The sequence below is a fragment of the Trachurus trachurus genome, assembly GCF_905171665.1.
Source record: "Trachurus trachurus genome assembly, chromosome: 24".
NCBI classification, from domain to species: domain Eukaryota; kingdom Metazoa; phylum Chordata; class Actinopteri; order Carangiformes; family Carangidae; genus Trachurus; species Trachurus trachurus.
Genome location: NC_139910.1, coordinates 5,316,773 through 5,343,893, shown reverse-complemented (window position 1 = coordinate 5,343,893; position 27,121 = coordinate 5,316,773). Strand labels below are relative to the sequence as shown.

General features: G+C 43.3%; 3 protein-coding genes across 3 annotated transcripts in view; all 3 read right to left on the bottom strand.

Moving 5' to 3' along the window:
* Positions 1-11,735, bottom strand: part of LOC311007115 (rho guanine nucleotide exchange factor TIAM2-like) — a 56,922-nt gene extending 45,187 nt beyond the window's left edge. The window contains exon 1 of the mRNA XM_084000203.1: positions 11,628-11,735. The gene's annotated coding sequence lies outside the window, so the exon portion shown is untranslated. The remainder of the gene's footprint in view (positions 1-11,627) is intronic.
* Positions 11,736-12,795: 1,060 nt separating this feature from the next.
* On the bottom strand, positions 12,796-17,336 carry LOC311007646 (uncharacterized protein). The gene is made up of 9 exons (XM_084000901.1): positions 16,918-17,336; positions 15,340-15,630; positions 15,139-15,185; positions 14,978-15,042; positions 14,552-14,738; positions 14,121-14,275; positions 13,822-13,937; positions 13,465-13,630; positions 12,796-13,358 (listed from the first exon to the last, which is right to left on the bottom strand). The coding sequence occupies exons 1-9, from the start codon at positions 17,032-17,034 to the stop codon at positions 13,321-13,323; spliced, it is 1,182 nt and encodes a 393-aa protein (XP_083857027.1). The 5' UTR covers positions 17,035-17,336; the 3' UTR covers positions 12,796-13,320.
* A 2,445-nt stretch (positions 17,337-19,781) lies between these two features.
* Positions 19,782-27,121, bottom strand: part of LOC311007114 (protein NLRC3-like) — a gene marked incomplete at both ends in the record, with an annotated part of 86,491 nt that continues 79,151 nt past the window's right edge. The window contains 5 exons of the mRNA XM_084000202.1: positions 19,782-19,787; positions 20,088-20,296; positions 21,597-21,643; positions 21,771-21,944; positions 23,719-23,892. Coding sequence (XP_083856328.1) covers positions 19,782-19,787; positions 20,088-20,296; positions 21,597-21,643; positions 21,771-21,944; positions 23,719-23,892 — 610 coding nt within the window. The remainder of the gene's footprint in view (positions 19,788-20,087; positions 20,297-21,596; positions 21,644-21,770; positions 21,945-23,718; positions 23,893-27,121) is intronic.

Below are 27,121 nucleotides of genomic sequence, written 5' to 3'. Positions count from 1 at the left end.
TCGTATGTAATGTCTGTCTTGTATTGAAGCCCCGAAATGCAAAATTGTCCCGAAAAAAATTAAATAAGTCTATTTTTCAAGCTTGTTTTGTAGCGGAAGCTTCTCGAAGCTCATCTTCCCGGTTCGTCAAATTTGGACGAACCAGGGTCTGTCCTCTTCCCAGTTCATCCAAATTTGACAGTTGGTATCCATTTGCAACCGTTATATGGACTGCACTGCTATGCTGAGACCCCCTGTAACTCAGAGAAGCCACGGAGGACTCTCCCAGCCCTTAGTCGACATGAGGGTGAGTAGATAATGAGTGAAATTTCAATTTTGGGTGAACTATCCCTTTAATCCTGTGATGTTTGGCAAAGTTTAACTGTTTGTTAAAAAACAAAAAACAGCTGCAATGATCTGCAGGTGAAAACATGATTTGATGTTTGAAAGCTTGAACGTTGCTTTTGTTTTTGCTCCTCATCTGATTTCAAAAGACCCAACTGAAGACACCAGGTGCATGCTGGGAGATTGTTGAACATTCAGTACTGTATGTTTTCATAGAGTCCAGAGCTTTCTTTGTTTATCGTTGGTCATTTGGATTTTATTTGCATGGGCTTTGTTTGTTCTGATTAAATCTCGGATCAAGGATTTACTTGCAGAGGGAAGGTTTTTGTGTATTGGTCCAGAGAAAAGAGTTTGGTTTGGACAAAAGACCTAGCTGGTCTGAAGTGGTCCACGCCCGAGCTCAGCCTCTCACATTGTTTCCTCTGTTGCTGTGACGTAAAACACTGTAAAAAAAAGAAAAGAAAAAACCTTTAACCTTTAGTCTAAGTGCTGACGGTGTGTCTTGAGAAAAGTCTGCCAACTGGAACACAACCCTTTCTTCTCACTGGTACTGTTCAAAATCTTTTGAGCTTTTTCACGAGAACAATGATTCCCTTGTTGGCCCGAAAACATGATTAAAGATCAGCTGTAAACAAGCTCCGAGAGTCCTGAGAGGGCGTCTAACCCGAGGAAAGGAGTCCCTTTAGCACCAGGCGGGTTCGGTCCTTGAAGGTCAGAGTCCTGCAGCCGCTGAGCCTCAGAGGAATGTCAAAGCTTTTACAGTGAAGTCGCTGAGGTGAACAAAGCTTTTCAAACACAAACTGTGCAGCTGCGGCCGGTGCCCGTTGTGTTTTCAGGGCGTTTTGTGGGCAGAGTCGTGGAAATGATCCTGATGTGACAGAGCAGCCGGACCGAGGCTGAGAAAACACCTCAGATACCGAACCAAGACCAAAGAGCGGCCGATGCTCACAAAAACCCATTCAGGAATTCTGCCGAGTCAACTCTTTGAGGGGTCGGACCCGACTGGACAAGAAGCAGCTGATGGACACAGGTGCAAAGACACCTGGGTGAAGGGGTGGAGCTCATCTCAGCTCACACCTGGTAACAAGTGGACAGGTGGATCAGCGCGTTAAGACAGGGCAAAGTCATCATCTGTCTGTCTGTCTAGCTGTAGCTGTAGATGTAACACCATTGTCCGGCTAAATAAATTCAGACGAACTTCCTGTTCTTCTGCTGCTGTAAAACCTGGTGTTTGTACTGGACTCACTGGGAGCTCTGATCCTGATCCGCTCTGTCCACTGCAGCTGCATTTGTATTTTTCTGGCTTTTAACTTCTGGTCTCTGAGATTAACAATCTTACCTTCAGTTATTCCTGTAAATCAAGTGAACAACAGTCCACTGGGGTTTGCACCATGATAAAGATGCTGAAGAGGCAAATGTGAAGGAGATGATGGACAGGAAGCAAGCAGGACTGTACCACGGTGTTACTGGAGGATGGTTTTACAGTTCATTTTGATAATGTTTGATCTTTTGATGGATCCTTCAACAGCCCAGGTCATCCAAGTTCTCACTGACGAGATGATGTCAACCACAAAACCACCACAAAACCAAACCTGGTCCTCCACAGAATCAGCACTGGTTCAGCACCACAGATACACTGATGATCCACCACAGAACCACAAAAGACCCAACAAAGAATCCCCCAAAACCACCAGTGAACCATCTCTGATCCAACACAAACCCAATAAAACCACCACACAACCACCACCGAGATACTACAGAACCAGCTCTTGGATATTTTGAGCCACATTCCTTAGAAAACTACAAGAAACAATAAATAAGCAAAAAAAGTATGGATAAATATTTACAGATCTGACATGAATGGACAACGCCTTCCTGCTACAGGATACCTTTTAATTAATTTTAAAATTTAAACGAGTTGACTGGATGTTTGGTTCACATTGGGACGGTCGGCTTGCAGCCAAACCGTCCTGGAGACAAACTGCAGCAACATCTGGCTGCTCGGGCAGGAATTTCCCACCCTGGTTGTAAACAACATGACGTCAACCACACAAACACACACTCACACACAGACACAGGACATGCTGGTTTCCTCTGAGCTAGCATTTGATGCAAACACCTCCAGAGGGTCAAACATCCCGTCACACACTTCCTGTCCTGCTGTCACTGCACCGACACAACGACCCCAACCCTTTCTTTTTTTAATACCCCAACAGGAAATAAGAAAAAAAAAAAGTTTCCAAATGTGACAAACACAGCTGGAACACAGTCACACCTGCAGAAATCTGAGTTTACACTTTCCAAAGCATCCACCAATTATTAGACTGACTTCCTTCCTGCTGTACAGAATTAACGCAGATTGTCTAATTACCTGGTAAGACTCAAAACATGCATTGTTTTGCTGTATCTGATACAAAAAAACAAAAACCTCCAGCTCTATCGTCTTATATAAGAGCTGAATACCAAGAGGGCGAGAGTCCCTTGAAACCACTGGGAATTTGGGACAAACCCACTCTCTCTCTCTCTGTTCTTATTACACAACAGCTGGAGAAACTGAGGCTGGAAAACAATGACGACTGGAGTCAGGAACAAGAAGAGGACCACGCCAGAAGGAACCGGAGGAAACGCTGACCTCCAGTAATACCCCCTTTAGGAGGCTTTTATTGTGAAGACACATTTCTGCTCCTCTGACTTTTATTGTGAAAACTCAGTGAAAATACACTGCAGCTCTGGTGTCGGCATCTTCTCCAGTGTTTTTTTCCACAGCAGAGTTGACTGGTGAACCAGAGCCAGAGACGTTTGGGAGCTTCACCAGTCAGCCTCCAGTGTACCGTTACCAATCCGAACCGAGTCCCAAACCCAAAAATGAGCAACAATGGAAAAACTCCCCCGATCAGAGCCAGCCAGCACGCCGGCGGCACGCTGCACTAAAGCTGTGGAAATAAAAATCCCAACATATCAGGATTGATTTTCCCTGAAGAATCGAAGCTGGAGGGATGGATGGAAGTACGGACATGATGGGGGGATGGAAAGATGTGCCCAGGATATGGGAAACAGGATAACTGGATATACGTTTTCCAATCTGAGCAAATCCTCTTTAGGATGAGGGGGGGGGGAGGTGAAGGCGACTCCATATGAGCCTTTTATGAAAAATTAGAGCAGGAAAAAGCAAAACTGCCCCTCAGGTCAGAACGTAATTAACAAGTGACCTTTTTACCTCATTGGAGTTGCACCTCCTTAAACAGAAACATAATGATGAAGAAGAAATGAGGTGAAAATTTAAGTCGATCATTTTAGTTGTTTTAGTAGAAGTGAGTAGAGTAAGAAAGGAGTTGTATCAGGTTTCTGTGAAAATGAAAACAAAATAGTTAAAAGGCCAGAAATGAACTTTCTGACTTTCTGTCCCGACAAAGCTCATGCCAAGTTCACTTGTATGACTCCGGACGGGGAGGGCGAACGAGGGGGTTTATTACGATGTGGGAAAAAAGAGAGAGAGAGTATTATGTGAGTAATTGGAAGCAGCTGCTGAAGGAAACACTGATCCTGGTTGGTTGTTCGCTGGTTTGGAAGCTGCCCTGAGAACAGCGGGGTGACGTAACTCGCCGACAGCGGCGTTGAGCCGATACACAACACAACACCAATGGCACATCCAATTTAAGTGAATGGAGAAGGCAACTTGCACATTATTCTTTTTAATTCTTCTTCATTATTCTTCTCCCTTAGTTTTTATGGATTTTGGGAACAGCATAACGAACTCCAGTCCTGATTTGGGAGTTTTGGGGGATGCAAACCAACATTAAGCCTGACTTCTATCAAAAAGCTGAATAAAGCTGAATCATCTATGAATAGCTCCTGTTTCCACTGCACTCATACAAACAACCATCACTGGATTACTGTTATAAAACTGGAAACATGCTGATTCTGCAGCCTCTTTTTCCATGAGCTGCACATCAGATCAAGATATTCTTGGAAAGCACAAGTCATGCTGAATCTATAAATATGCCCATCATTGTCTGGTCTTCACGATATATCATCACATCCCAGCAGAGAAACTGGAGGAAGAAGAGACATCGTGAACACCTATTCATGTTTCCTTGGAGGCAACATTTCACATCAGTCTTGCAGCCCCATCGTCCAGGGAGCAACATCTGCATTGGACGATTCTGCGCCTCATGATTTACATCCACCGTCATCAAATAACGGCCTCTGTGGTTCTCACTGCATTTCATGATCATGTTGAGCTTTTTCCACTGCTGTCTGCAAAATGCCCCCTCGCCCTCCCTCACCCCTCCCCAACATGCAAACCAAAGCCTTTCAGTCCGGTGGTGCAGACAGATGACTCCTGAAATTACAGCTGCAGGCACCAAATAAACCTCATTATCATGAGCTCTTGTAGTTTCCTCCATCCTCGGAGTAATCAAAGCAGGATGAATGAGTGTGTGTTTAGTGGCTTCTAATGTTTTTTTTCTTTCACGTGGAGATTAGTCCATTATTTAGATGCGTACTTTGCTCATCTGGAGAAAATTGCAGAATTACAGAAGAAAAATTGCATCAAGTCATTTTTCTCTGCGACAAACCTGCTTCATAAAAAAAACAATTTAAAGCATCAATTTCACTTGGACTGACTGAAATCTGAGCTGTTTGGAGTCCACAGTCTCTCAGCTGCCTGAAGCTCAGCTGTATCCACAACAACCCTGTCCAAACCACAAAGTGAAAAAAAAAAAAAAACGGCACTGGGTTTTGCCAAGAACAGTGTTGGCCTTGTTAAATTCCAGGTTAAGGTATGCTGGTTGGCAGCTCCATCGACTTCCTGTGTTGACGTTGTGGATCGTTGAGCTCAAAGAGGCTTTAATTCACCTGCACGTGAGTCTGGGTGGAGGCTGCGGGGTCCAGCGACGACCACCGAGATCTGACGGCTACGGCTTCGCACAGAAACGCACAGATTCGCTTTACTGAGATGTGAAAAAGAGAAACAACCGCAGAATGATTGAATTATTTAAATTTATGTCCATTTCTGCAGACACAGAGCTGCACATTATTCACACGGTTGATGTTTCTCTTCATGTCTTAAACAGAAGCAGTGTTTTGCAATTTATCATGACCTTGGAAATAGCAGAGCAGCCTCACTTAGGTCTGGGTATCCTCAGGTAATCCTAAATTCATTTATAATTTAAAAACCTGCAAATACTGACAACTAAAACGAATAAATAAATAAACCAGAATAAAAAAATGAAGTAAAAAGGGAAAGACACACATTTTTAAACTAAATTAATGTTTTTTAGTATTTAAATTACAAATTAATTGAATAATATTAGGATGTTTTTAGAAACTGTTACTGGAGCTTTTGATCATGTTATGATCTTCATCAGTTGAAGAGAGGATCTATATTCCCACGTTTTCTGCTGATTCCTAGTTAAACAAGAAACTTTCAAACTGTAGACGAGAGAAAGTGCTTAAAAACAGAACAACATGACATCAGAAAGGAAGATGATCTCAAAGTAAGATCATGGGATTTAAAAAAACAAACATAGGTGAGGTATTGCTCATCTTAAAATTTGGCTCAACAACATTGACACAAGTTTTCTCTTGGAATCAAGGTCCTTTGACCTTTGACCTGCGTACAGCCAGGCCTTCTCACTCATTATGACGTTGCTGAGCTATAACCGGAGGTTTATAACAGTTGTGTGAATCGAAGTGTAAAAAGAGCCACTTTAACCTCGTGCCTGCAGCGGAGGCGATAATAAAACTATAATGGTGAAAATGTGATCCAGTTAGTTTTATTAGCCACAAGCTGCTTCACTTTGTGCAGTAATTGAGTTCTGCTCTGCTGGTTCAGATCCCATCAGCTCGCCCTCATGCCACAAACAAAGCCTCAGTGTTGTTGGATCAGAGCTTTCGCCCGGAGCTGGACGGCGCTCAGAGGGAACGACGGGGCCTATCGCCAGTTTGCATCGCGCGCAGAGCGGCGGCCTCGCGCAACAGCAACAACACGGAGGGGAAATTAGGTAGAAAACCCTCCGCACATTCCACCTGAACACAGGGCCACTTCTTCTGCTGCTGCTGCTGTTCGATGCTGCAGCGGTGGCCGCGCTGGGCGTCCTGCCCACTGTGATGAGCGGAAAAACAAACCACTGGTGTGTGTGTGTGTGTGTGTGTGTGTTTTCAGCTGCAGGGAAAGGCGGCTCAATGAGTTTCAATGAAGGCGGACAGCTCAGGTGTTTCATACAGTCATCGTTTTCCTCCACCAAAGTAAAAGTCCTGATGTTCGTTTGACTAAACTCCCACGTTTGTGACATTTATTAAAGAAGATGTTTCCTCTGGTAAAGGAGGTTTACCACCTCTTACATCTTTCAGTAGGAAAGATCCCACAGGGTGGTCTAGAGACACAGAAACAGTGTCTTATGTTCGTAAATCCTCCAAGATGTCCTGAGACTGTCCTCCAAGGCTGGGATTATGATCCAATTGGTTAAATTGACAAAAATCGTATCTATAAAAACTCCTTGAAGGAAAAAATTATATTTGCAGTTCATCCAGTGTAAGGATCATCTTTAAAAGACTTGTCGGTGCCAACCTTTGGGGAACTGTAAAGGACCTTCTTCGTCATTCCCTGATGTTTTATAATCCAAGCCAGTAGATTAAGACAATAACTGTCAGATGAATCAGTTGTAGAACTGCTGACCGTACTGGAGAAGACAGTTTAGATCATTTGTTAAAGGACTAACTAGAGTGTTGACGTTTTAAACCCTTAAATCAGCATGCCCTTTAACTTTGGGAGTAAAATAACCTCCTTACTGAAAAAAGCCAAATGAAAACCACATCAGGCTAAAGAATGAAGAGAAAATTACATGTGATTCAGTCTCGTTATCAGGACAAGGAACGAGACAAGATCGACACAGGCTCCATAATCACCACAAACTGAGCATCAGCGTCAGCATCAGTCAGAGCAGTAAAACCGACTCTCATTGGCGGCTCAACGACTTAAAGTGTGAGAGACACGAGTCGACTGCAGCCAGAGGTTTGGTTGGAAACGGACAGAACCTGACAGACAATCAGTCCTTCTGCTCCCGGACCTGACACGGTGAGTGAACTGACTCTCATTAGCACAGCAGAGGCTAATGAGTCCACTCAGTATTCATTGACGAGCCGTTTGACTGTGACGTGACATATGGAGAGCCAGGGCTGAATACTGGACCGCCGGAGCATCACGCTCACAGATAACAAGTTTCTATTGTTGCTCGGGCTGAACAAAGAGATCAGAGACGATCGCTGGCCCAACACATGTCACGCTGATCACTGGAGTGTTTCCTTCATTGATCGCTGAAGTCTCCACAGGGAATCCATGTGTGTTTCATGGTTAAAACCAAATCCTCCGTTTCAGATCGATTTCCTTCTCTTCGGACGTTGGAACAACTCAAACCACCGCAGCGCAGCAGAGAGGTCATTGATCACAGACCGTGTTCAGTCACAATCATTGCAGATATTCTTCATCATCAGTGTTTCGTTAGCGTTGTGTGTCTTCCACTGGAGCTGCTGGTCTATCATTTTAAGATGTTTGTGATTCAGACAGTTCAGCTTGTAACCAGAAACAAAGCAGGTCGACTTGAAAGCCTTCAGGTCAGTTTTGGCAGATGATACTTGTCTTTTGGATAGCCAATCTGGCTTTTTACTAGGTATATATAACGAGAGACAAAGAGCTAAGTGTTAGCTAGGTGCTACGTAGCCACCTGGGTTTTAGACAGGACCATTTCAGTGAGTCACAAGGAAGATGTTCTGGGATTAACGTGAACATAATCAGGTCTATTCAATCCAAATTATTGTGTTATCTCACAGTGAACCAAATTGTTTGGTTGGTTAAACTAAAGTCAGACCAGACCGTCACTAAAAATAAAAGAAAGAAAACTAAACACAATAATTGGTCAACTAGGTCTTAAAATAGGACAATTGGATTTCACATCGGCGTTGAACTCAAGCTACGAGGAGAAAGTCGAGAGCTTGACCCATTTATCTCTGTACCATCTCACCTAACCTCCAAAAAAAAGCCTTTTTGCTACAGCAGCATAATAAGAACCTGAGACCGGTAAATGTTTAAAACACCAATTTGCACAATTTTGCTCCATTTTATTTGCTTGTTTTAAGTATTTTCAGACGCATATTTCTGCCTGGACATAATGAAATATATGAAACTTTAAAAAGGCACACTGCCTCACATCCACTTACAGTTCAACAGAGCAAGATCTCTGTAGAAGGTTTTAAATGTCAACTGCAACACTGAGAGTAGTTAATAGTTGACTGTGGAAGAGTCAGCACATGAGCATTCAAGAACACAGTGTTTCTAAGCATAGGTTTAGTCTGGAATCTGGAGAATATTTCAAGTCTCTGCATGTTGATAATTATGGAAATAAATGAAGCCGAGGGTACAAAGTAACACTCAGCAGGGACAGAGATTGTATCCAGTATCAGATAATGGGCTTAAACATGTAAAACCTGCAGAATAATCCTTCAACATAACAAAGGCACCGGTCTGTTTAGTGTCGGCGCTCTCCACCTCTCTGATGTGACGACATTAGAATCAAACCTGAAGGCTCACAGAGGAACGTCAGCGTCTGGCCTCAGGTTTTCCCTGGATATTTATTTATCCTGGAGTTAAACGCTGTCAAAACACTCGAGTGTGTTACAACAATAACATGACTGTGGGCCTGCCGGACCGCACCGCTTCCAGCCCGAAAGCAAACACAACTCCAGTGCGGTTTTCTGGACACAAGACAAGCAGTGTTGGACCTGTTCGGGGCGTCTCCCCCCACACCGCCACGCCGCCGCATCGTCACCCGAGCCGCTCGCCTTACAACAAAAACAACCAGGTCAAACAGCGTCACGGAGCAGAGGAGGAAACTCTGGTCAGCACGGCAGGGACATAAACACGGCTGCAGGATTTGTTTACCGTCCGACCGGTTTTACATTGTGAAGCACACAGGAGCGAGTCCTGGTTTCTGATTGGCCAGCAGTGCCACAGGTGTAACGGCAAGTAACCATAGTAACAACCTTGATGCTTCCTGTAGCAGAATCTGCCTAAAACATGGAGGAGGATTTAAAGCAGAAGTAAGCAGAAGGTTTGTGTTAATATAAGTCTTAAATAGTTATATCTTTCGACAGCAATCACTTACATAGAGTGTTTGGTCTGAAACACGGGTCTGTCAGTCACTCTACTCTGCTGTAAGCCGAGGAGAAAACTTTCCTTGTATCCTACAACCTTTATCCAATGAGGAGAGAGAACGGCATGAAGGGGCGGTCCTCTCTGTGTGTGCAGCCAAGGGATGCGCGTGAATGTGGTGACGTAGGGACGAGGGCGGGGACTGCTAACTCCATCAGCTGACAGGAAGTTAGCCAAAACGGCCGGATCGCTTACTTCTGCTTTAAACACAGACTCTTGGTGCCTTTGTGTGGTGGATAAAGTGGAACAGACCTCAAGGTGAGGTCGGGTACAGTTGTCAAAAGTAAGTGGACAACGATTTTTGTCCCTCACACTGTAAATACTGTATGAAAGGAATCTCAATGTGTCCACATACTTTTGGCCACTGTATGATACCGCAAACAATGAAACCCACATGTGTGTTGGGGTTTCGTGAGGTCTTGAACTCACGTCCCTGGAGGTACTGCGGGGGCTCTGCAGGTCACCACTTAGCTTTTAATGAGTCTGCTCTTTACTCATACACACACACGCACACACACATGAACACACGAACACACACCCACAAAGACACCACAGGAGTCTGTTGGGGATTATTTAATAGGGCTTCCCCTAATAGAGAGGCAGCTGCTCAGATTCTTGCTGTGAAATTCGGGGAAACATCAAGTGAGGAAACACTGTGGAGTGAGTGGAATCTACACAAGAAAGTAAATGAGTATGTGGCCACACACAGACAAGAGAAAAAGAATAAAAACCTGAGCAAAATTAAAGGGATAGTTCAACATTTTGGGAAACTGGCCCATTGTCATAGTGCCTACAGTTTTAGGAGTAGGTTCCTAGAGTAGGTTACCTTTAATTTTCGGTGCAAGCTATTTTCAGAGCTTCGCTACGGAGGCTCATGGGATTTCTTGGTTTTCCTCATCAAACTCATCAAATACACAATCCAACAACTCCACAACGCTCTGGTGGACAAGTTGTGACCTGCACATTCACCACACTATGAGATAATAACAGAACGTTACCAGACAGAGTTGTTTTAGAGGGAAATTCATGCAAAACCGCTGATGAGCGTTGCCTTCAGCGACAGTTTTTCAGCAAGCAGCCTCGTGACGTTCCGTTATCATCTCATAGCGTGGTAAATGTGCAGGTCACAACTTGTCCACCAGAGCGTTTTGGAGTTGTTGGATTGTGTATTTGATGAGTTTGATGAAGGAAACCAAGAAATCCCATTAGCCTCCGTAGCGTAGCTCTGAGCAGCTCGCGGCTCTGATCTGCCGTTCTAAAAATAGCTTGCACCGACAATTAAAGGTAACGAACCTACTGCTATGACTATAGGGATTATGGCAATGGGCCAATTTGCCAAAAAAATTTGAACTATCCCTTTAAGCAAAGCAGATTAATAGTTCCACAAAAGGAAGGTACTGATGATAACTGAGTTGTGACCAGAGGAGGCCACCAGGGGGCCCGGAAAAGAACTTTAAACACCTAAAATTTGCAATCGTACAATAAATGCAATATTATGTTAGATTTACAGTGATGACGCACTGACAACTGTCAATACTATTGGTTGCAACAAGGAGGTGGGGGGGCATGAATCAAATGCTGCCCAGGGCCCCATTTAGGCTTGAGTCAGCTCTGGTTCTGAGCAAGTGTCAAACTAAAGCTAAAGCTTCTCCAACAAAACAAACCAGAACCTGCCTCAGCTTTTGCCACAACACAGACAGCCCGACGTCGTCCACAGCCCTGAGCAGGAAACGCTGCGTTTACAACCTATGTTCATGCAAAACAGCAGCTGCATGTGGAAGCTGGAGGAGAACATGTCATCTCTCTGTTGCTGTTACATAATAAGCTCTGGTCTGTGCCAACACACGGCTGCTGACGGACAGAGACGAAGCAGCGAGGCTTTTGTTTTCAACAGGAATGTCTCCAAAGTGAGTGGAGATACTGTACAGCAGGCTCTGGTGTGTTGCTGCTCTGTGCTCGCATGATGGAAGCTCTATTCATCCTCTAAAAAGGGACATCATCACTCAACAGATAGTGCACACTGCCACAACTCTCTGCATAAACACACACAACTTTACAAACTGTCAAACAAACAGAGTGAAAATCACAGACTCACCTGAAAGATGTATAAAAGAATAACAGAAGCCACGTTTCTTTCCAGAAGCGATGCAGAAGTTGTAGAGTATTTTCCTCTGTGGCGTTCACTTGTTCAGTTAAATCTGTGTGTGAGTCTCATGTTTCCGTCCTGACAGCAAGAGGGCGGGGTCCGTCAGCTGGACCAGGACCAGCAGCAGCAGCAGCAGCAGCAGCAGCAGCAGCAGGATGTGTTTGACCAAACCACACCTCAGTGACACAGAGAGGCAGCGCTGCAGTCAAAGTACAGGACAGAATAACGTTTCATGTTGTATTACTTCATTCTTGTACATCACTACATTACTTTTTTCTCTGCACTACTATTATTAGTTACTCCTCAAAGACCTCAACAAGATTTTACTCATGTTTAGTTTATCACAAAATGCACAGCTGGCAGTATAAAATCTGCTTATTGAGAATTACTCCTTTCAAATTCTTTAAACCTATATTTTCTTTTATATATAAACTGGCAATCAGTGTTTATTATCATCACTATTCTTTCAAGGTACAATATCACTAATTTCTACAATTTTGAGCAAAGGTTTAATCAAAAATGAAGATACAGTTACTTCATGCAGTTATTTAAATATACTATACTATAATAATAAATGTATTTTTGCATTTAGACTGCTGGTTTATATGCACTTCCTCATAATGAAACACTGTATAAGAAGCTATTTGAACAAGTGCATCATTTCCCATTCTTTTAACCAAATATACAGTAATAAATTACTTCTAATTCTGTGCTTAAAGCTTTTTCTGCCAAGACAAGATCCTGAAAACCTTCAGTGAAAGACTTACAGCTCACTGCTGCCCCCTGCCTGCTGCACCTGGGTATGACTGGGTATGCTCTGTGATTCAGCTGCAGAAAAGGCAGAATAAATATAGGTGCTAGAAAAACACATAAAAACATTGAGTACAAATCCTCCTCCACCTGTGCTCAGGTCTCACCTGGAGTCAGTGGGTCTTGCTGTTCTTGTGGATCTTCAGCAGTTGATGCTGTAAAGCAGAATCTTCTGGATGCGAGACGGTCTCCACACACACTGCTCTAATACATTTCATCCTGCTGCTGCTTCAGGAATTTGACAACAGGAAGTCATTTCACAGTTTTATACAAGTTAATGTTTTTATTACTTACAGCATTTTTAAAGGTGTGTGTCAAACAAAGAAAACATTTTATACCCAGAAACGCAAAGAAAAAGCAAAGACGACAGTAAAATATGATACAGTGTCCATCAGTCGGGACATGATAATGTACAGTATAATACACAGTCTGCAGAAACGCTGAGACTTCATACAAAAATGTCCTGGTCAAACTCCTCTTAGTTTGACACCCCAACATTAAATTAAAAACTGGTTTACTTGTACAAGTGAATATGATCCATAAATAGTGTTTTAATATCGCAAAACTCCGTTGTTTTGCCCACGACTGGATTGAACCCATGATTATGGTGTTTTTGTGTTCATGATCAGTTGATGTTGATGGTTTTTGTGTTGATTGAAATCTCTCGTGCTCAGCAGGAGTCTCCATAATGCTGCAGTCAAGTGTGCAGGAACTGTTGTGTGTTTCATGGGACACCCTGTGCCACCTGTCGGTACCTGCAGACGATCTAACCAGGCTTCAAGTCACTTCAGAGCCTGAGAGCAGCCGGCGCCTCCTGGTGGTCGGCTGGTGGCTACGCGCTCTGCACTGCACTGGGTGGACCGCAAGACTCTGCAACAACACAACGATACTCTAAATTACAGTTGTACAATACTATTGTAAAGGAGCACAATAATCACTGATGCATATAACAGACAGAACCAATAACTGTTTCTACCTGTGCGCAGCGTGCTCGTCTTGATCCGGCTCTCCTCCAGCGTCAGAAAGACGCCACCTTTGGTCTCACCCGAGGCGGAGGCCACGGCGTCTCCTCCTGACGCCACCTCACAGGTCACCACCATGATGGGACCCTTTCCCGCTTTCAGGCTGATCTGGATGTTGTCCTGTGTCATCACACATAGACAAACAGACTTTGACTTTGCTCATTGTGTTTCATTTCAATCTTCAGATCTTTTCACGTTAGGAAGACAGAATTCTATTTAGAGCAAAAACCAATGTTTCTTTATTTTCTTTTTTTGATCATTTCTGTGTGACTTACAGCAAAAAAAAAAAAGCATCATCATTGTCCGTTTACCTCTTTGGGTGGAGGGATCTCCAGTTTAGTCTCCTCCGGAGCTTTGACTACAACCAACGTCTGGTTCTGGAGGTCTCTGAGTCGACTCAAGTCCTCGTGGGTCACGTAGGCCGACGTAAACGAAATGTTAAAGAAAACCTGCTGCATTTTTATGTGGTTATTTACAACAGTGGATTTTACTTAAATGAACCTCGGGGTCCTCCTGGAGGAGCAGGGGGACACTGCTGAGGAACAGAACATCTGACATGCTCTGTAGAAAACCAACAGCTGGATGGACAGAGACATAATTAAAGGATATGCAGAGTTTTCCACGTCGTCCGTCATTTCGAAGAGCTGCTGGGCGCAGCTTTTGATGAGGCTGTCCAACGTGTCCTCCACCAGCTTCAGGTTGATCAGCTCTTTCTGGATCCTTTTATGGCCCGTCCACAGAAAGCTGGAGATCGGACTGCTCCCTCTGCAGTCAGGGGGTCAGAAAGTGATTTTACTACAGTGTGTGCTACAATGTCAAAATATGTTGGTAAAATAAAAGGTAACTGGAGTTTGTTTTCATTATACATTTAATAAATTAACCTGGTATCACACTAAACACCAATTTGAACATGAGAGATTTTATTTGATAGAAAATGCAGGAAAACAAGGACTTGTACACCATCTAATAAAGTGACACTCTATAAATGTGGAGATTATGAATAAGAACAATCTAACACATTCTCTCTCTTCCATTACTCACATCCACTTGATCCTGTTGGCTGAATCCTTCTGGATGAGGTTGATGCCGCTCAGGACGTTGGTGATGTCATAGACTCGCCGTTTGCGGGTCCTCAGGCTCACGGCGACCTCCCTGAGGTCCACAGAGTCGTTAGGAGCTGCCATCAACAGCTTGAGGAAACTCCGGGTCAGTAGCCCCAGAGACACATCTGAACACAGACAGAACATCTGTCAAGTGCTGCCTCCAATGTAATCAGATAACTATTTGTATTAGTGTATTAAGCTGTCTTCATCAAAACTTGCGGAATTAGCTCTGGGCAGGCCCTGCTTGCAGTGCATGCATGAATGTCTTTTACAAGGAGTTGCTGCTTTTTACAGCATGATTTATATCATGATTTATAAGACAATGATGTCCTCAGGTTCGAGTCTATGTGAAACCAGCACTCACCCTGTCTGGAAAATGTCTTGGTCTCGTTTGACTCAGTTGTCTCTTTCTTTTGCAACACAGAAATGCTGCAAAGTAAACGACAACAAACTTAAATTGGTGAGTGAAATATGACAACGTGGGTCAGATTTAGGCTGAAAACTTTGAGCAGATGTATTTCATACCTGGGTTTCTCAGGCTCCGGTGGATTCTTCAAATTTCTAACTGGACCCTGGAGATCACAGACAAAGAACACATCAATTAGAAATTATGGTTTACATTTATTTTAGACCGGTGATCATTACATGCTTTATTCTAAAAACCAGACATGCACAATAAACTATGAATCACATATGAAAACGATGGTAGAAAAGCAGTCTCCAGACCTGCTGTGGTGGGACTGGGGCAGGTGGTTTTGGTGCAGGAGGAGGTTCAATAGCGCAGCCTTTGGTTTCCAACTGCTCCTCCTCGTCTTCCTCTTCCTCCTCCTCAGAGGACTCAGCACCCCATGGGCTGGCCAGGCTCAGCGGCCCGTCCAGGCAAGGGGGCATGATGGGAATGGCGTCACTGCTTACCCCACTGGAAGAGATGTCTTCTGGCAGGAAGTGGTCCTCGCAGATCAAGCGCTGCTCTGTCGAGTCCTGCTTGCCGGTCTCCCTCAGCGCTGCCAGCCATACCTGAATCAAAAGAGGATTGTTACTGGAGGCCAGCTGGACACTCTCCACATTTTAAACACATGTTTTTCTGTAGTCTATTTTGGTAAAAATGAAGATAAACGCGGCGACCAATTGTGTTGCCAGTTGGCTATGGCAGTTTAAAATGTACCCATTATCTCAGTGGAGATCAAATACAAATCCATCGGCCTGTGACACTTCACAGGCACATTAGCCTACTGTTATGGACAATTTATGATGCACACAAAGCTTCTGCTGTTGAACCTGCTTGGCTACAATACACAATTTTCAAACCATTCATTGTTATGAAACTGGAATTAGTTTGACATTAAATAAGTATTTAAGGGAGCCCTCAAATCTGATGCTGACCAGGTTTTCCTAACTATGGACTGGTTCTATGTCCAAAGATATTCATAAACCGTCTTTGCTATGTCCATTCAATCTTATGGGAGAAAAAAGGTTTACGACAGAAAGGGTGCTACAAACTCCAGCATGGCAGCTAGGTGTTTCAGAACAGCTAGCCACCTCTGCGGAATCACTTTCTTGAGCCTTATGGCTTTATCATCAGTTTGATATTGCTCTCCTCCTCCTCCTCCGACGCACTTTTCTGAGCCTTAGCTTTAAAAATCTCGTTGCTTAGTCAGTACTGTTATGATGCCATACAACGTCGCTTTACAGCTCAGCTCTTACTTGTTTTCAGTGGACTCCGTGTTGAGCCTAAAAGTGGCTATAGCTTCATCTTGTGTAGAAAAACTTTTAAGCTAGCCGACCTCGTGACGTCACATTCGATTCGACCACAACACGTTTGTTTTGAAGCGGGATTTGGCGCGTGCCCGCTGGGTTCTTTGAAGAAGAAGCCGTTGAGAAGGTAGGTTAGCTCATTAAACGCGCATTAGCTAAATTAACCACTGTTTCTTAAACCATGTCTCCCATAAAAACCAAAAATACTCATTGATACCACTTTATCAAAAGTAGAAATGTCACTGTGCATCGTTTGTCAAAGAAGTGCGTTGTCGAACGAGGCGACGAAGACAAAAACAAACGTCGGTAAAAGCGACATTATGCTCTATCTTTTAACTTTAAGATTAAAAGAGAGAGAAAAACAAGTGGTTAGGTGAATTAGTTCGGTGCTTACTGCTTATAAGCATCGTGCACGCCCCCTTGACATTTCTATGGGTGCCATACAGTCTCTAGTCTAGGATGTTATACGCCAATAACGGGTCAAGTGCTTCGGTTCCGTTTAGTTTCTGCAGTCCGTAACCCATAGATATGTCCGTAACCTAACGTTACCTGAACTCGCGCCGGGTCTTTGGGGAAGTTGAAGAACCTCTTCGGTGGTCGGTTGAAGATCCCCCTGTTAACGTTCACCATGCGGTTCGGACACCCCGAGACTACACATTTCACCATCCTGACCGCTTCTCCTTCGACTCAGACCAGAGAGAACCCGGGATAACGACACATCTGGAGTCTGTTCATCATCAGTATCAGTCACAGCCACAGTAAGTCCACTATCCGCAGGTTTGTGTCGTCTTTCATGTGAGTTTTCACACCGGAAATGCAATACCGTGACCTGGATGTACAACAACGGAGGGGAAAAAAAAAAAAGTCGGTGTGCGCCATCTACATGTCACAGAACAACATGTTCCGTTCTCAACATTATTGTAGGAACATTAGTTCATTTTTTATCCTGCAAAATATGCAAAACTAAAAATGAAAAGTTAATAAAACTTCTGCTCTCCGCGAGGTGTGGTGTTGCTCTGCCCACAGATGTTTGACATTTTTCTTAACTTTTGTTTAACACTTGTATCTTAACTTTTTTCTTTACTTTAATTACACTGAACTTTTGATTTGACAACACCTATCTGATTGTGTAATGTAAAAAAAAAAATCTTAATTTATATTATTCATTTAAAAAGATATTTATTGAAAAAACTTTTTCACTGGTGATGTAGTAAACATTGTTAAATGATACAGGCCTAAGACATTGTTAAAGGTGTACAGAAAAGAAAATTGAATTTGAGCCCACTTTGGGTCATAAAATTAATGTGATAACTCATCTTACAGACGTTGTAGGCCAAACTTTGTGCAAAATTCTATTTTTGAGTAAATCCGGGATGAAAGTGTGTATTTTTTTTTTTCGCATTGGATAATGCAGGCGCACGGATTATACGTCTGCCTGTACACGATTCACCAGCCACTGATATTGGATCCGTCATCCGTCATTCAAACGTCTGAGACACGCACACACACACGGAGCTCGGGCTCGCCCCAAGCTTTGAATATCCCGCCCGCTCGATAACGACCAATCAAATTCGTTTTCCTCACTCGGGTAAACTCGTGTTGCAGCTCGTGACAACTCGGCGCGACAAACAGGACAAACGGCCATTTCTGTACACCTTTAAAGCTTGCTGAATTTATTAGATAGGACAGTGAAGACAGACAGGTAAGCTCAGAGAGGGAATGACATGCGGTTAGATCGTCTCGATGGCAATCATTGCTTCAGGCATGCCTACATACAACCACTCAGGTCAACTCAGATTTGATGATTTTACGTTGACAGTTCTGCTAACTTCTGTAGAAAAATATTAGTCTATAATGGCCATGTATGGCCAAGTATGTTTACAAAGCATACACCGCGGAACCGGGGGGGCCAGGGGGGCCATGGCCCGGGTAACTTTTGTGCTCAGATTATTTTATGAATAGCCTAAAAGCTGTAGTAAAAAGTTGTATCTGTGTTTTTAAGAGCCAAGTCACCACCACCACCACACACCTTCACTGCTGCCGATAAAAAAAACTGTCACAGAGTGCTGCATTTTGATTTGAATTCGTGAGTCTATCAAGTGCATTGTTTATCAATACGTCATGCGTGAGTGTTCTCGGTGCTTTCTTTTTTGTCTCGGCGCTCAGAGCGCTCAGAGTTTAAATATGTTCAACTTTTGGAACAGCGCCGCACTTAGCGGCTCGGACGTGAGGCGGCTCGTTTCGGCAGCGTTCAGAGAGAGAGAGAGAGAGAGAGAGAGACCGCTCCGTGGACACGGCCGTTGGTCACGGGTACTCAGAGCAGTGGGGGCCGTGTCCACCGGACACCGGACGCTATGAAAAATATGCGTACCAGGCACACGTCTCACATTGCTGGTGAGTCACACCCCCTCCTCTCTCCAGTGGATCTGTGTCCGCTCTGTTCCCACTCCAGTGCGTTTGATGTATAAAAACACACTGCAGTGACACGGTGGAAACTCTCTGATTGTTCGTAACGGAGTCAGAACGGAGCGGAGACGCCGTGGATGTTCATATGAGCGCGTGCCTGCGCGCTGCGCGCATGTAGACCTTTCTCTCTTCCTCTCACATTGCGGATTATTGTGTGCGTGTGTGTGTGCATATGTAGGCTACAGAGGCACCTGTGCATAAATACTGTAATACTGTCCCGTCTAAATAAACAGGACATTTACATTTAGGCTATGCAGTGTCATTTTGAATTATATTTTACACAGGGGTGCCTTAAGATTTTATGCACTTTTGAAAGGTGCCCTGACTGAAAAAAGTTAGAGAAATGCTGTATTAGACTATATATTTTCCATCTTTGCTGAGCATAAAGTTTGTTCTAAATTAAATAAAACCCTGTCCCATATAGACGCGTGTCTCTCTAGACGGGTCCGCTCGGCACACACACACACACCTTTCAAAAAAAAAAAAAAAAAAAAAAGAACTATTGGCAGAAGTCCGGGCCATGAGAACCGTCATCTTACCTCTCGTATGGATAATCAGCGTGATGATCCAACGGATTTGATCTGTCCCGGAAAATCCGTTGTTGTGATAGACCCATGTGTTTTCATAATGTATCATAAACTGGATACAATCACCGCAACTCTGTCCGGAGCTTCGCTACTTTTATTTCCGTATCCCCCCCCCCCCCCCGCTTGACTTGAAATTATGGCCCCCCCTCGTCCAGATGCGTTCCGCGGTCCATGTTACAAAGTAACAGTTGAGTTCATAATATTAATTCTTAAAGCTTAAATTTAACAACTTCAATCAACATTACATTATTACATTAACCAGATGAGGCTGTTTTTGCTAAAGATCATTTTTACTTCCTCCAAGCATACAATCAACTGAATCATCGCCAACATTCAAAACACATTCACTGTCAAATACTCTCAGACCTACAGAGGACACAGAGACACCGAGGAACCAAGGCTGATCCTGAACCCAGGATACAGAGGTTCAGTGAATGTGGTGCTGAAAGTGTGGAGGTGGATCAGTCTTTCAGAGGAGACACTGTAGAAGGACAGAGTGCCAGCAGGACAGTCCACATACACTGCTACTCTCTGAGAGACACAAGGGGCGGCGATCGATGTTTTTATACTATTGTTCAAGACAGAATAACCGCCATGATGAGAGCAGATCATACTCCAGGAACAGTCTTTACTGTTTCTTTTCCTTCTGATTCCTCTGTAACTCACTGATATATCAATATCTCCTCTCCACTCGACCTCCCAGTAACAGCGACCAGTCAGACCATTTCTACACAGCAGCTGAGACGAGTGGGCAAATCTGTCTGGATGATCAGGATATGTCTGATCCTTTGTCACACATGTCACTGTCCTGTTGTTGTCAGACAGTTTGAGCTGTTTGTTCACTGTGTCCATGTCCAGTTCCAGTTCACAGGCGTCTGATGGAGAAAACAAGACACAACACAGCTGCAGTTAATGTTCATTTATCAACAACTTCACTGACAATTAATGAAAGTAAATAATTCAAACTTGCATTTTATATTATTTTATGCTCTGAATAATGTTTCACTACATTTAAATTAAAAATCCAGTTTTAACAACATCAACAGTTTGGCTATTGAACATGAGAGACGTCAACAATGTTCTGCTTTTCTTCTGTTGTAGATCTGAGGATGAGGCTGGAGATCCAAACCAATAATCACATGTAGTGAATACAGTGTCACTAATGAAACTGGATCCTGATCCTCCACTGCAGCACAAAGAAGCTCTGAACCATCTGCTTTCTAAAACTGTCATTCCCTCCATCAAAGAGCTCACAGTCAGCACAAAGTTCACACCTTTGACACATAAACTCTCATCTGCTAGTTTCATGACAGTCTGGATGATTTCGTCCAAAAGCACCAAAAAGCTGAAATCATTTTTTGTGGATAACAACAATGTTTTATCATTATCAAGTTTCTCTAAGCCTATTTTATATTTCCCTGATCATCTGCAACTGGCTCTAAAAAGAATATTGATCTAAGATCTGTGTCACATCCATTAATTCTTTTTTTTTTTTTACAGAAAAGCCAGATTATGTGTGTGGAAAAATGAAGCATGCCTGGTGTTGAGATTTATCAGACATCTAGCCTCAGATCTGTTATTCAGGGAGGAGCAGGAGGGTGAATCCTCCTCAACTCACTTTACTCATCTTTTCAACATTTTTGTGAACATCCTGTTTAGGATTGATGTTGGTTTTGCTGATAACCAAATGTATTAAAGCAGAAGTAAGCAGAATGTTTGTGTTAATATAAGTCTTAAATAGTTAGTATCTTCCGACAGCAATCACTTTTATAGAGTGTTTGGTCTGAAACACGGGTCTGTCAGTCACTCTGCTCTGCTGTAAGCCGAGGAGAAAACTTTCCTTGTATCCTACAACCTTTATCCAATGAGGAGAGAGAGAACGGCATAAAGGGGCGGTCCTCTCTGTACGTGTGCAGCCAAGGGATGCGCGTGCATGTGGTGATGAAGGGACGAGGGCGGGGACTGCTAACTCCATCTGCTGACAAGAAGTTAGCCAAAACGACCGGATCGCTTACTTCTGCTTTAATTTGTTTAGCCAGATCATTGTGGTCAGTTTGTTGTGTTTGTGGATTTTAAATTGACTGAAATCTGATATCAATTCTAACTTGTCAAGAAAAAATATGGTGTAACACGTGCAGCTATGTTATCATGAGTCAAACTTAGAAACACACTCACACTTCCTCAGACCAGGTGTCAGCCTCTGAGGTCCACAATGGTCCACCCTGGAGGAGGAAAGAAAGTCACAATTAACTTTATCCTTCACTCATCCACCGAGGTAGAGTTTGTCAGTTAATCAGAGAGACAGAGATGCTGTGTGAGAGCTGCTGTTGTCTGTCCATCTGTCCATACCTGAGAGTGTCCAGTCTCCAGTGTGGATCCTCCACTCCAGCAGACAGCAGCTTCACTCCTGAGTCTCCTGGATGATTGTAGCTCAGGTCCAGCTCTCTCAGATGGGAGGGGTTGGAGCTCAGAGCCGAGGCCAGAGAAGAACAGCCTTCCTCTGTGACCAGACAACCTGACAGACTGAATGCACACACACACACCCACACACACCCACACACACACACACACACACACACACACACACACACACACACACACACACACACACACACACACACACAAACAAAATTCATCACGTTTTTATTTTATTTTTTATTTAGTGTGTTCTCCTGATAATATATTAAATGAGTGATAATTTGTGATGTCAGCTTGTTGTAACAATCTCCCAATTAAGCAAACAATTCCAGTTTATTATTACACCTCATTCAATGCAAGAATAATATGAAGCTCCCTACCTGAGAGTTTTCAGTTTACAGTTAGGACTCTTCAGTCCAACAGACAACCGCTTCACTCCTGAATCCTGAAGGATATTGTTACTAAGGTCCAACTCTTTCAGACCAGATGACTTAGAGCTGAGGACTGAGGACAAAGCTTCACAACTTGTCTTTGAGAGTTTACAGCCATCCAGCCTGAAGAGGAATTACAAGAGAACATGGTTTGAAATGAAAAACTGACTTTATCCAACTATTTGGTTGATATGATTTAACTGAATCAGTGGTGTTATAATGAAAACATAATTTATTGTTCACATTACAAAACTGTCATTCATCATTTCAGGAAAGTAGCCTTGAGGTTAAAAGAAACAAAACGTGATGTAAAATATTAATGTGATGAAATTCACAAAATGTCTGTCATGAAATGTGTGCGAATTTGCAGAAGATGAGGGCCACCTGTGAAATTCAATTTTTATCTTTCTTTTTCTTTTTCTTTTTTTAATTCTGACTTTAATCTCAGAATGAAATCGTCAAGGGATCGCTGCAGACATTTTTGAGGCCTTAAAGGTTTGGAGATCCTGGAAAATCGGTTCTATCAGGCCACGTTTTGAAAATACACAAGTCAAAAGTCCCAGCCCCTTTCCTCAGACTTATGTCTAAAGCCACGCCTTCACCTTTCCGCGGATGTGGGTGAAGACACTCAACGTGCATTGCCAGAGCTATATTGATACCCACCAGACTGGACTGTGGCTTTTCCGCGGACGTCAGTAAAGATCGTGCACGCGAGAGAAGGGAGAGAGGGAGAGAGACGGTAACTCGACACATCACAATCCAATTGACTACAACGTGACATTCTACGTGGTTGGATGGTGTTTTTGAGGGTTGTTCGTTCCCCAGACAAGTTTTTTTTTTCCCATTTTTGTGAAAAGGTCTTATTTACTCAGTTGCAATCGGGTGTTAAGAGGATTTCTAGCAGATGAGTAAAAAATGATCCAGAATAGATCTCCAACCCAACCTTTAATGAAGACTTTCCAAAAGTCTGCAGCTCTGCAGACTTTGCCCAAGTGAATTTCCCACAGTTCATAGTGTTGTCACACTATACATACAGGTAATAACATGAAAAGGATTTAAGAATGGGACATAGATAAAAACAATTGAAGTGATTATTTGAAGATTACCTCTCGGCCAGTGTGTAAGGTCAGAACCTGCACATGCAGAGGTTTACCATTACCCTTTATTCAATTCAAGCCTGACAACCAGTTGATGTCAGGCTCAGTGCTCTGGGCTTAGTGGGACATTGAGATTGGGTTTATCTGTCCTGTTGGTTTGTCTCTGTCCTGTGCTTCCCTGTCCATCCATTTCTCCCTGTATACCTGCTGGCTTTCGGTTACCCAATGTGTTATGTTTGTTGCTTTTGGACCTCTTTTTGTTACTCTTGTTTAATGGTCTCAGTTTCACCCTGGGTGCTCCAGTCATCTTAAGTTGTTTTGTGTTGCAAGAATGATATGAAGCCTCCTTACCTGAGAGTTTCCAGTTTACAGTGTGAACTCTTCAGTCCTACAGACAACAGTTTCACTCCTGAATCCTGCAGGTTGTTGTTACTCAAATTTAACCCTCTCAGACTGGAGGCCTGGGACCTGAGGACTGAGGCCAGAGCTTCACAGCTTCTCTCTGAGAGGTTGCAGTCACTCAGTCTGAAGATGAAACAGCAAAACAAAAACAATTGTCTAACAATTAGAAAAATGTGTTTCTGCCATGACAAAAGAAATCAATAAATGGATATGCGTACATACAGAACTTTGTTGCAGGCTTTGATCACTGGCAGCAGCCTTAGAAGAGCGTCCTCTGAGGCAGAGTATTTCCTCAGGTCAAACACATCCAGATCTTTTTCTGATGACAGTAAGATGAAGACCAGAGCTGACCATTGAGCAGGAGACAGTTCATCTGTGGAGAGACGTCCTGATTTCAGGGACTGTTGGATCTCCTCCACTAGAGAACGATCATTCAGTTCATTCAGACAGTGAAACAGATTGATGTTTTTTTCTGCAGAAAGATTCTCATTTATCTTTTTCTTGATGTATTGGATGGTTTTCATTTTGTTTTGTGAGCTACGTCCTGTCTTTGAAATTAGGCCTCGTAGGAGGGTTTGATTAGTCTCCAGTGAAAGACCCAGGAGGAAGCGGAGGAACAAGTCCAGGTGTCCATTTAGACTCTGTAAGGCCTCGTCCACAGCACTCTGGTAGAAGAGTTTTGGATCAGGTTTCTCTCTAAATGGTGTAAACTTTTGGGAGTCTGTTTGTCTTGCTGAGATCAGATTGACTCCAGATTTGATGAAGGTCCGATGAACATGAAGAGCAGCCAGAAACTCCTGAACACTCAGATGGACGAAGCAGAACACCTTGTCCTGGTACAGGCCACTCTCCTCTTTAAAGATCTGTGTGAACACCCCTGAGTACACTGAGGCTGCTCTGATATCGATGCCACACTCTGTCAGGTCTGATTCATAGAAGATCAGGTTTCCTCTCTGCAGCTGCTCAAAAGCCAGTTTTCCCAGAGACTTAATCATTTTCCTACTCTCTGGACTCCAGTGTGGATCTGTCTCAGTTCCTCCATCATACTTGATCTTCTTCAGTTTGGACTGAACCACCAGGAAGTGGATGTACATCTCAGTCAGGGTCTTGGGCAGCTCTCCTCCCTCTCTGGTCTTCAACACCTCCTCCAGAACTGTAGCAGTGATCCAGCAGAAGACTGGGATGTGGCACATGATGTGGAGGCTTCGTGATGTCTTGATGTGGGAGATGATTTCTCTGGCCTGCTCCTCATTGCTGAACCTCTTCCTGAAGTACTCCTCCTTCTGTGGGTCAGTGAACCCTCTGACCTCTGTCACCATGTCAACACACTCAGGAGGGATCTGATTGGCTGCTGCAGGTCTTGTAGTTATCCAGAGGCGAGCAGAGGGAAGCAGTTTCCCCCTGATGAGGTTTGTCAGCAGCACATTAACTGAGGTGGACTCTGTCACATCAGTAAGGATCTCAGTGTTGTGGAAGTCCAGAGGAAGTCGACTCTCATCCAGACCGTCAAAGATGAAGACGACCTGGAACTGATCAAACCTACAGATTTCTGCTTGTTTGGTTTCAGTAAAGAAATGATGAACAAGTTCCACCAAGCTGAACTTTTTCTCTTTCAGGACATTCAGCTCTCTGAAAGTGAACGGAAATGTGAACTGTATGTCCTGGTTAGCTTTGTCTTCAGCCCAGTCCAGAGTGAACTTCTGTGTTAAGACTGTTTTCCCAATGCCAGCCACTCCCTTTGTCATCACTGTTCTGATTGGTTCATCTCTTCCAGGTGTGGCTTTAAAGATGTCTTCTTGTCTGATAGTTGTTTCTGGTCTGTCTGGTCTCCTGGATACTGTTTCAATCTGTCTGACCTCATGTTCATCATTGACCTCTCCACTCCCTCCCTCTGTGATGTAGAGCTCTGTGTAGATCTGGTTCAGAAGAGTTGGGTTTCCTGCTTTAGAGATCCCCTCAAACACACACTGGGACTTCTTCTTCAGGTTAGATTTTAATTTATGTTGACAAACTGCAGCATGATTCCCTGAATGAACAAAGAACAATTGAGTTAAATGTATAGACTGTAATGTTGATATTTAAGCATTTCTTAACCCTAAAGAATGTATATCGGAAAATATGTTGCTCCCTCTATTAAGATATTAGTAAATTATTAATTTCTCCATCATGTTGAGCAATTAAATAAATTCTCTTACTGATCTGCAGACGGTCAGCCAGCTTCCCCTGCTTCATTCTTCTAAGGAAGTTTACCGTGATCTTCAGCAATGCCTCTGTGCTGCTCCTCATTTGTTCTTCATCCTCACCACCCACTAACCCATCAACATTGCCATGATTCTCTAATAATTCTGGACTCAGAAGTCTTTGGACACTCTTCAGCTCGTTCTTCACAAAATGAACAATGTTCTCCTCCAGCAGCTGGAAAAACAATAACTTCACTTTCAGTATAAACTGTTGGATCAAACATTAGATCATCAGTCACCAGGCCTGTACGTAATCCTTTGATGGACCGTCTGTCACAGAAAGACTTGGAGACTTTAATCAAACCTGTTGAGCTGAACAAAATAGATTCAGTAGCCTCCTGACGCTGAGCTGGTGTTAAAGACTATTGTAACAAAGACAACAAAGAGGCTGGAAGGCTCAGGAAAACATGGAGACAAGAAATGTTTTCTGAAGGATTCATTGTAGATGAATGAGAGAGAGAGAGAGAGAGGCATGTTTTTGTAAAACAGAAGAAGCCCTACTGGTCTAATGAAAGCAGTATCAGACTGTTATTAGTTGAACATTTCTTGGTGGCTGATGTAGTCATCAGTTCCGTATGGGAATAAACAATTACACACCATAAATATGGAGTCCAGGTCTGTGTGATGCTGCTTGGTGGATAGATCACTGAGAACCTCTGAGGTCTGAACTCTGTGGAGAACAAACACACATACACACAGGTTGTTACAGGTGTTGCACTGTATGAATACCAGTAGAAACACAACACATGGTGAAATGTCAGGCATTTAATGTCTTTAATAGTTTTGAACAACATTAAAATGGTCAGCTTTAACCTTTTTTCATTGATAAGATTATCACTCTTTATGGACACACTGCTGGGTTCAGCAGACTGTTGTCTATCCTTAAAGAGAATAGGACGACCCATAGATCGGTCACTCTTCATGGACACACAGCTGGGTTTAGCAGACTGTTGTCCATCCTTAAAGAGAATAGGACGACCCATAGATCGGTCACTCTTCACAGAAACACAGCTGGGTTCAGGAGGGTCTTTTCTCTGTCGCTGGTTGCTGATATAAACAAAGAGTTGACAAAGGAAATTAATTAATTGGAAGAAAACTAACCTGATAATCAT

Coding starts and splice junctions, on each gene's coding strand:
- LOC311007646 (XM_084000901.1), bottom strand. CDS start 17,034: ATGGTGAAATGTGTAGTCTCGGGGTGTCCGAACCGCATGGTGAACGTT. Junction 15,043..15,138: donor CCGGAGCCTGAGAAACCCAG/GTATGAAATACA, acceptor TTTACTTTGCAG/CATTTCTGTGTTGCAAAAGA. Junction 14,739..14,977: donor CAAGACATTTTCCAGACAGG/GTGAGTGCTGGT, acceptor GTCTGTGTTCAG/ATGTGTCTCTGGGGCTACTG.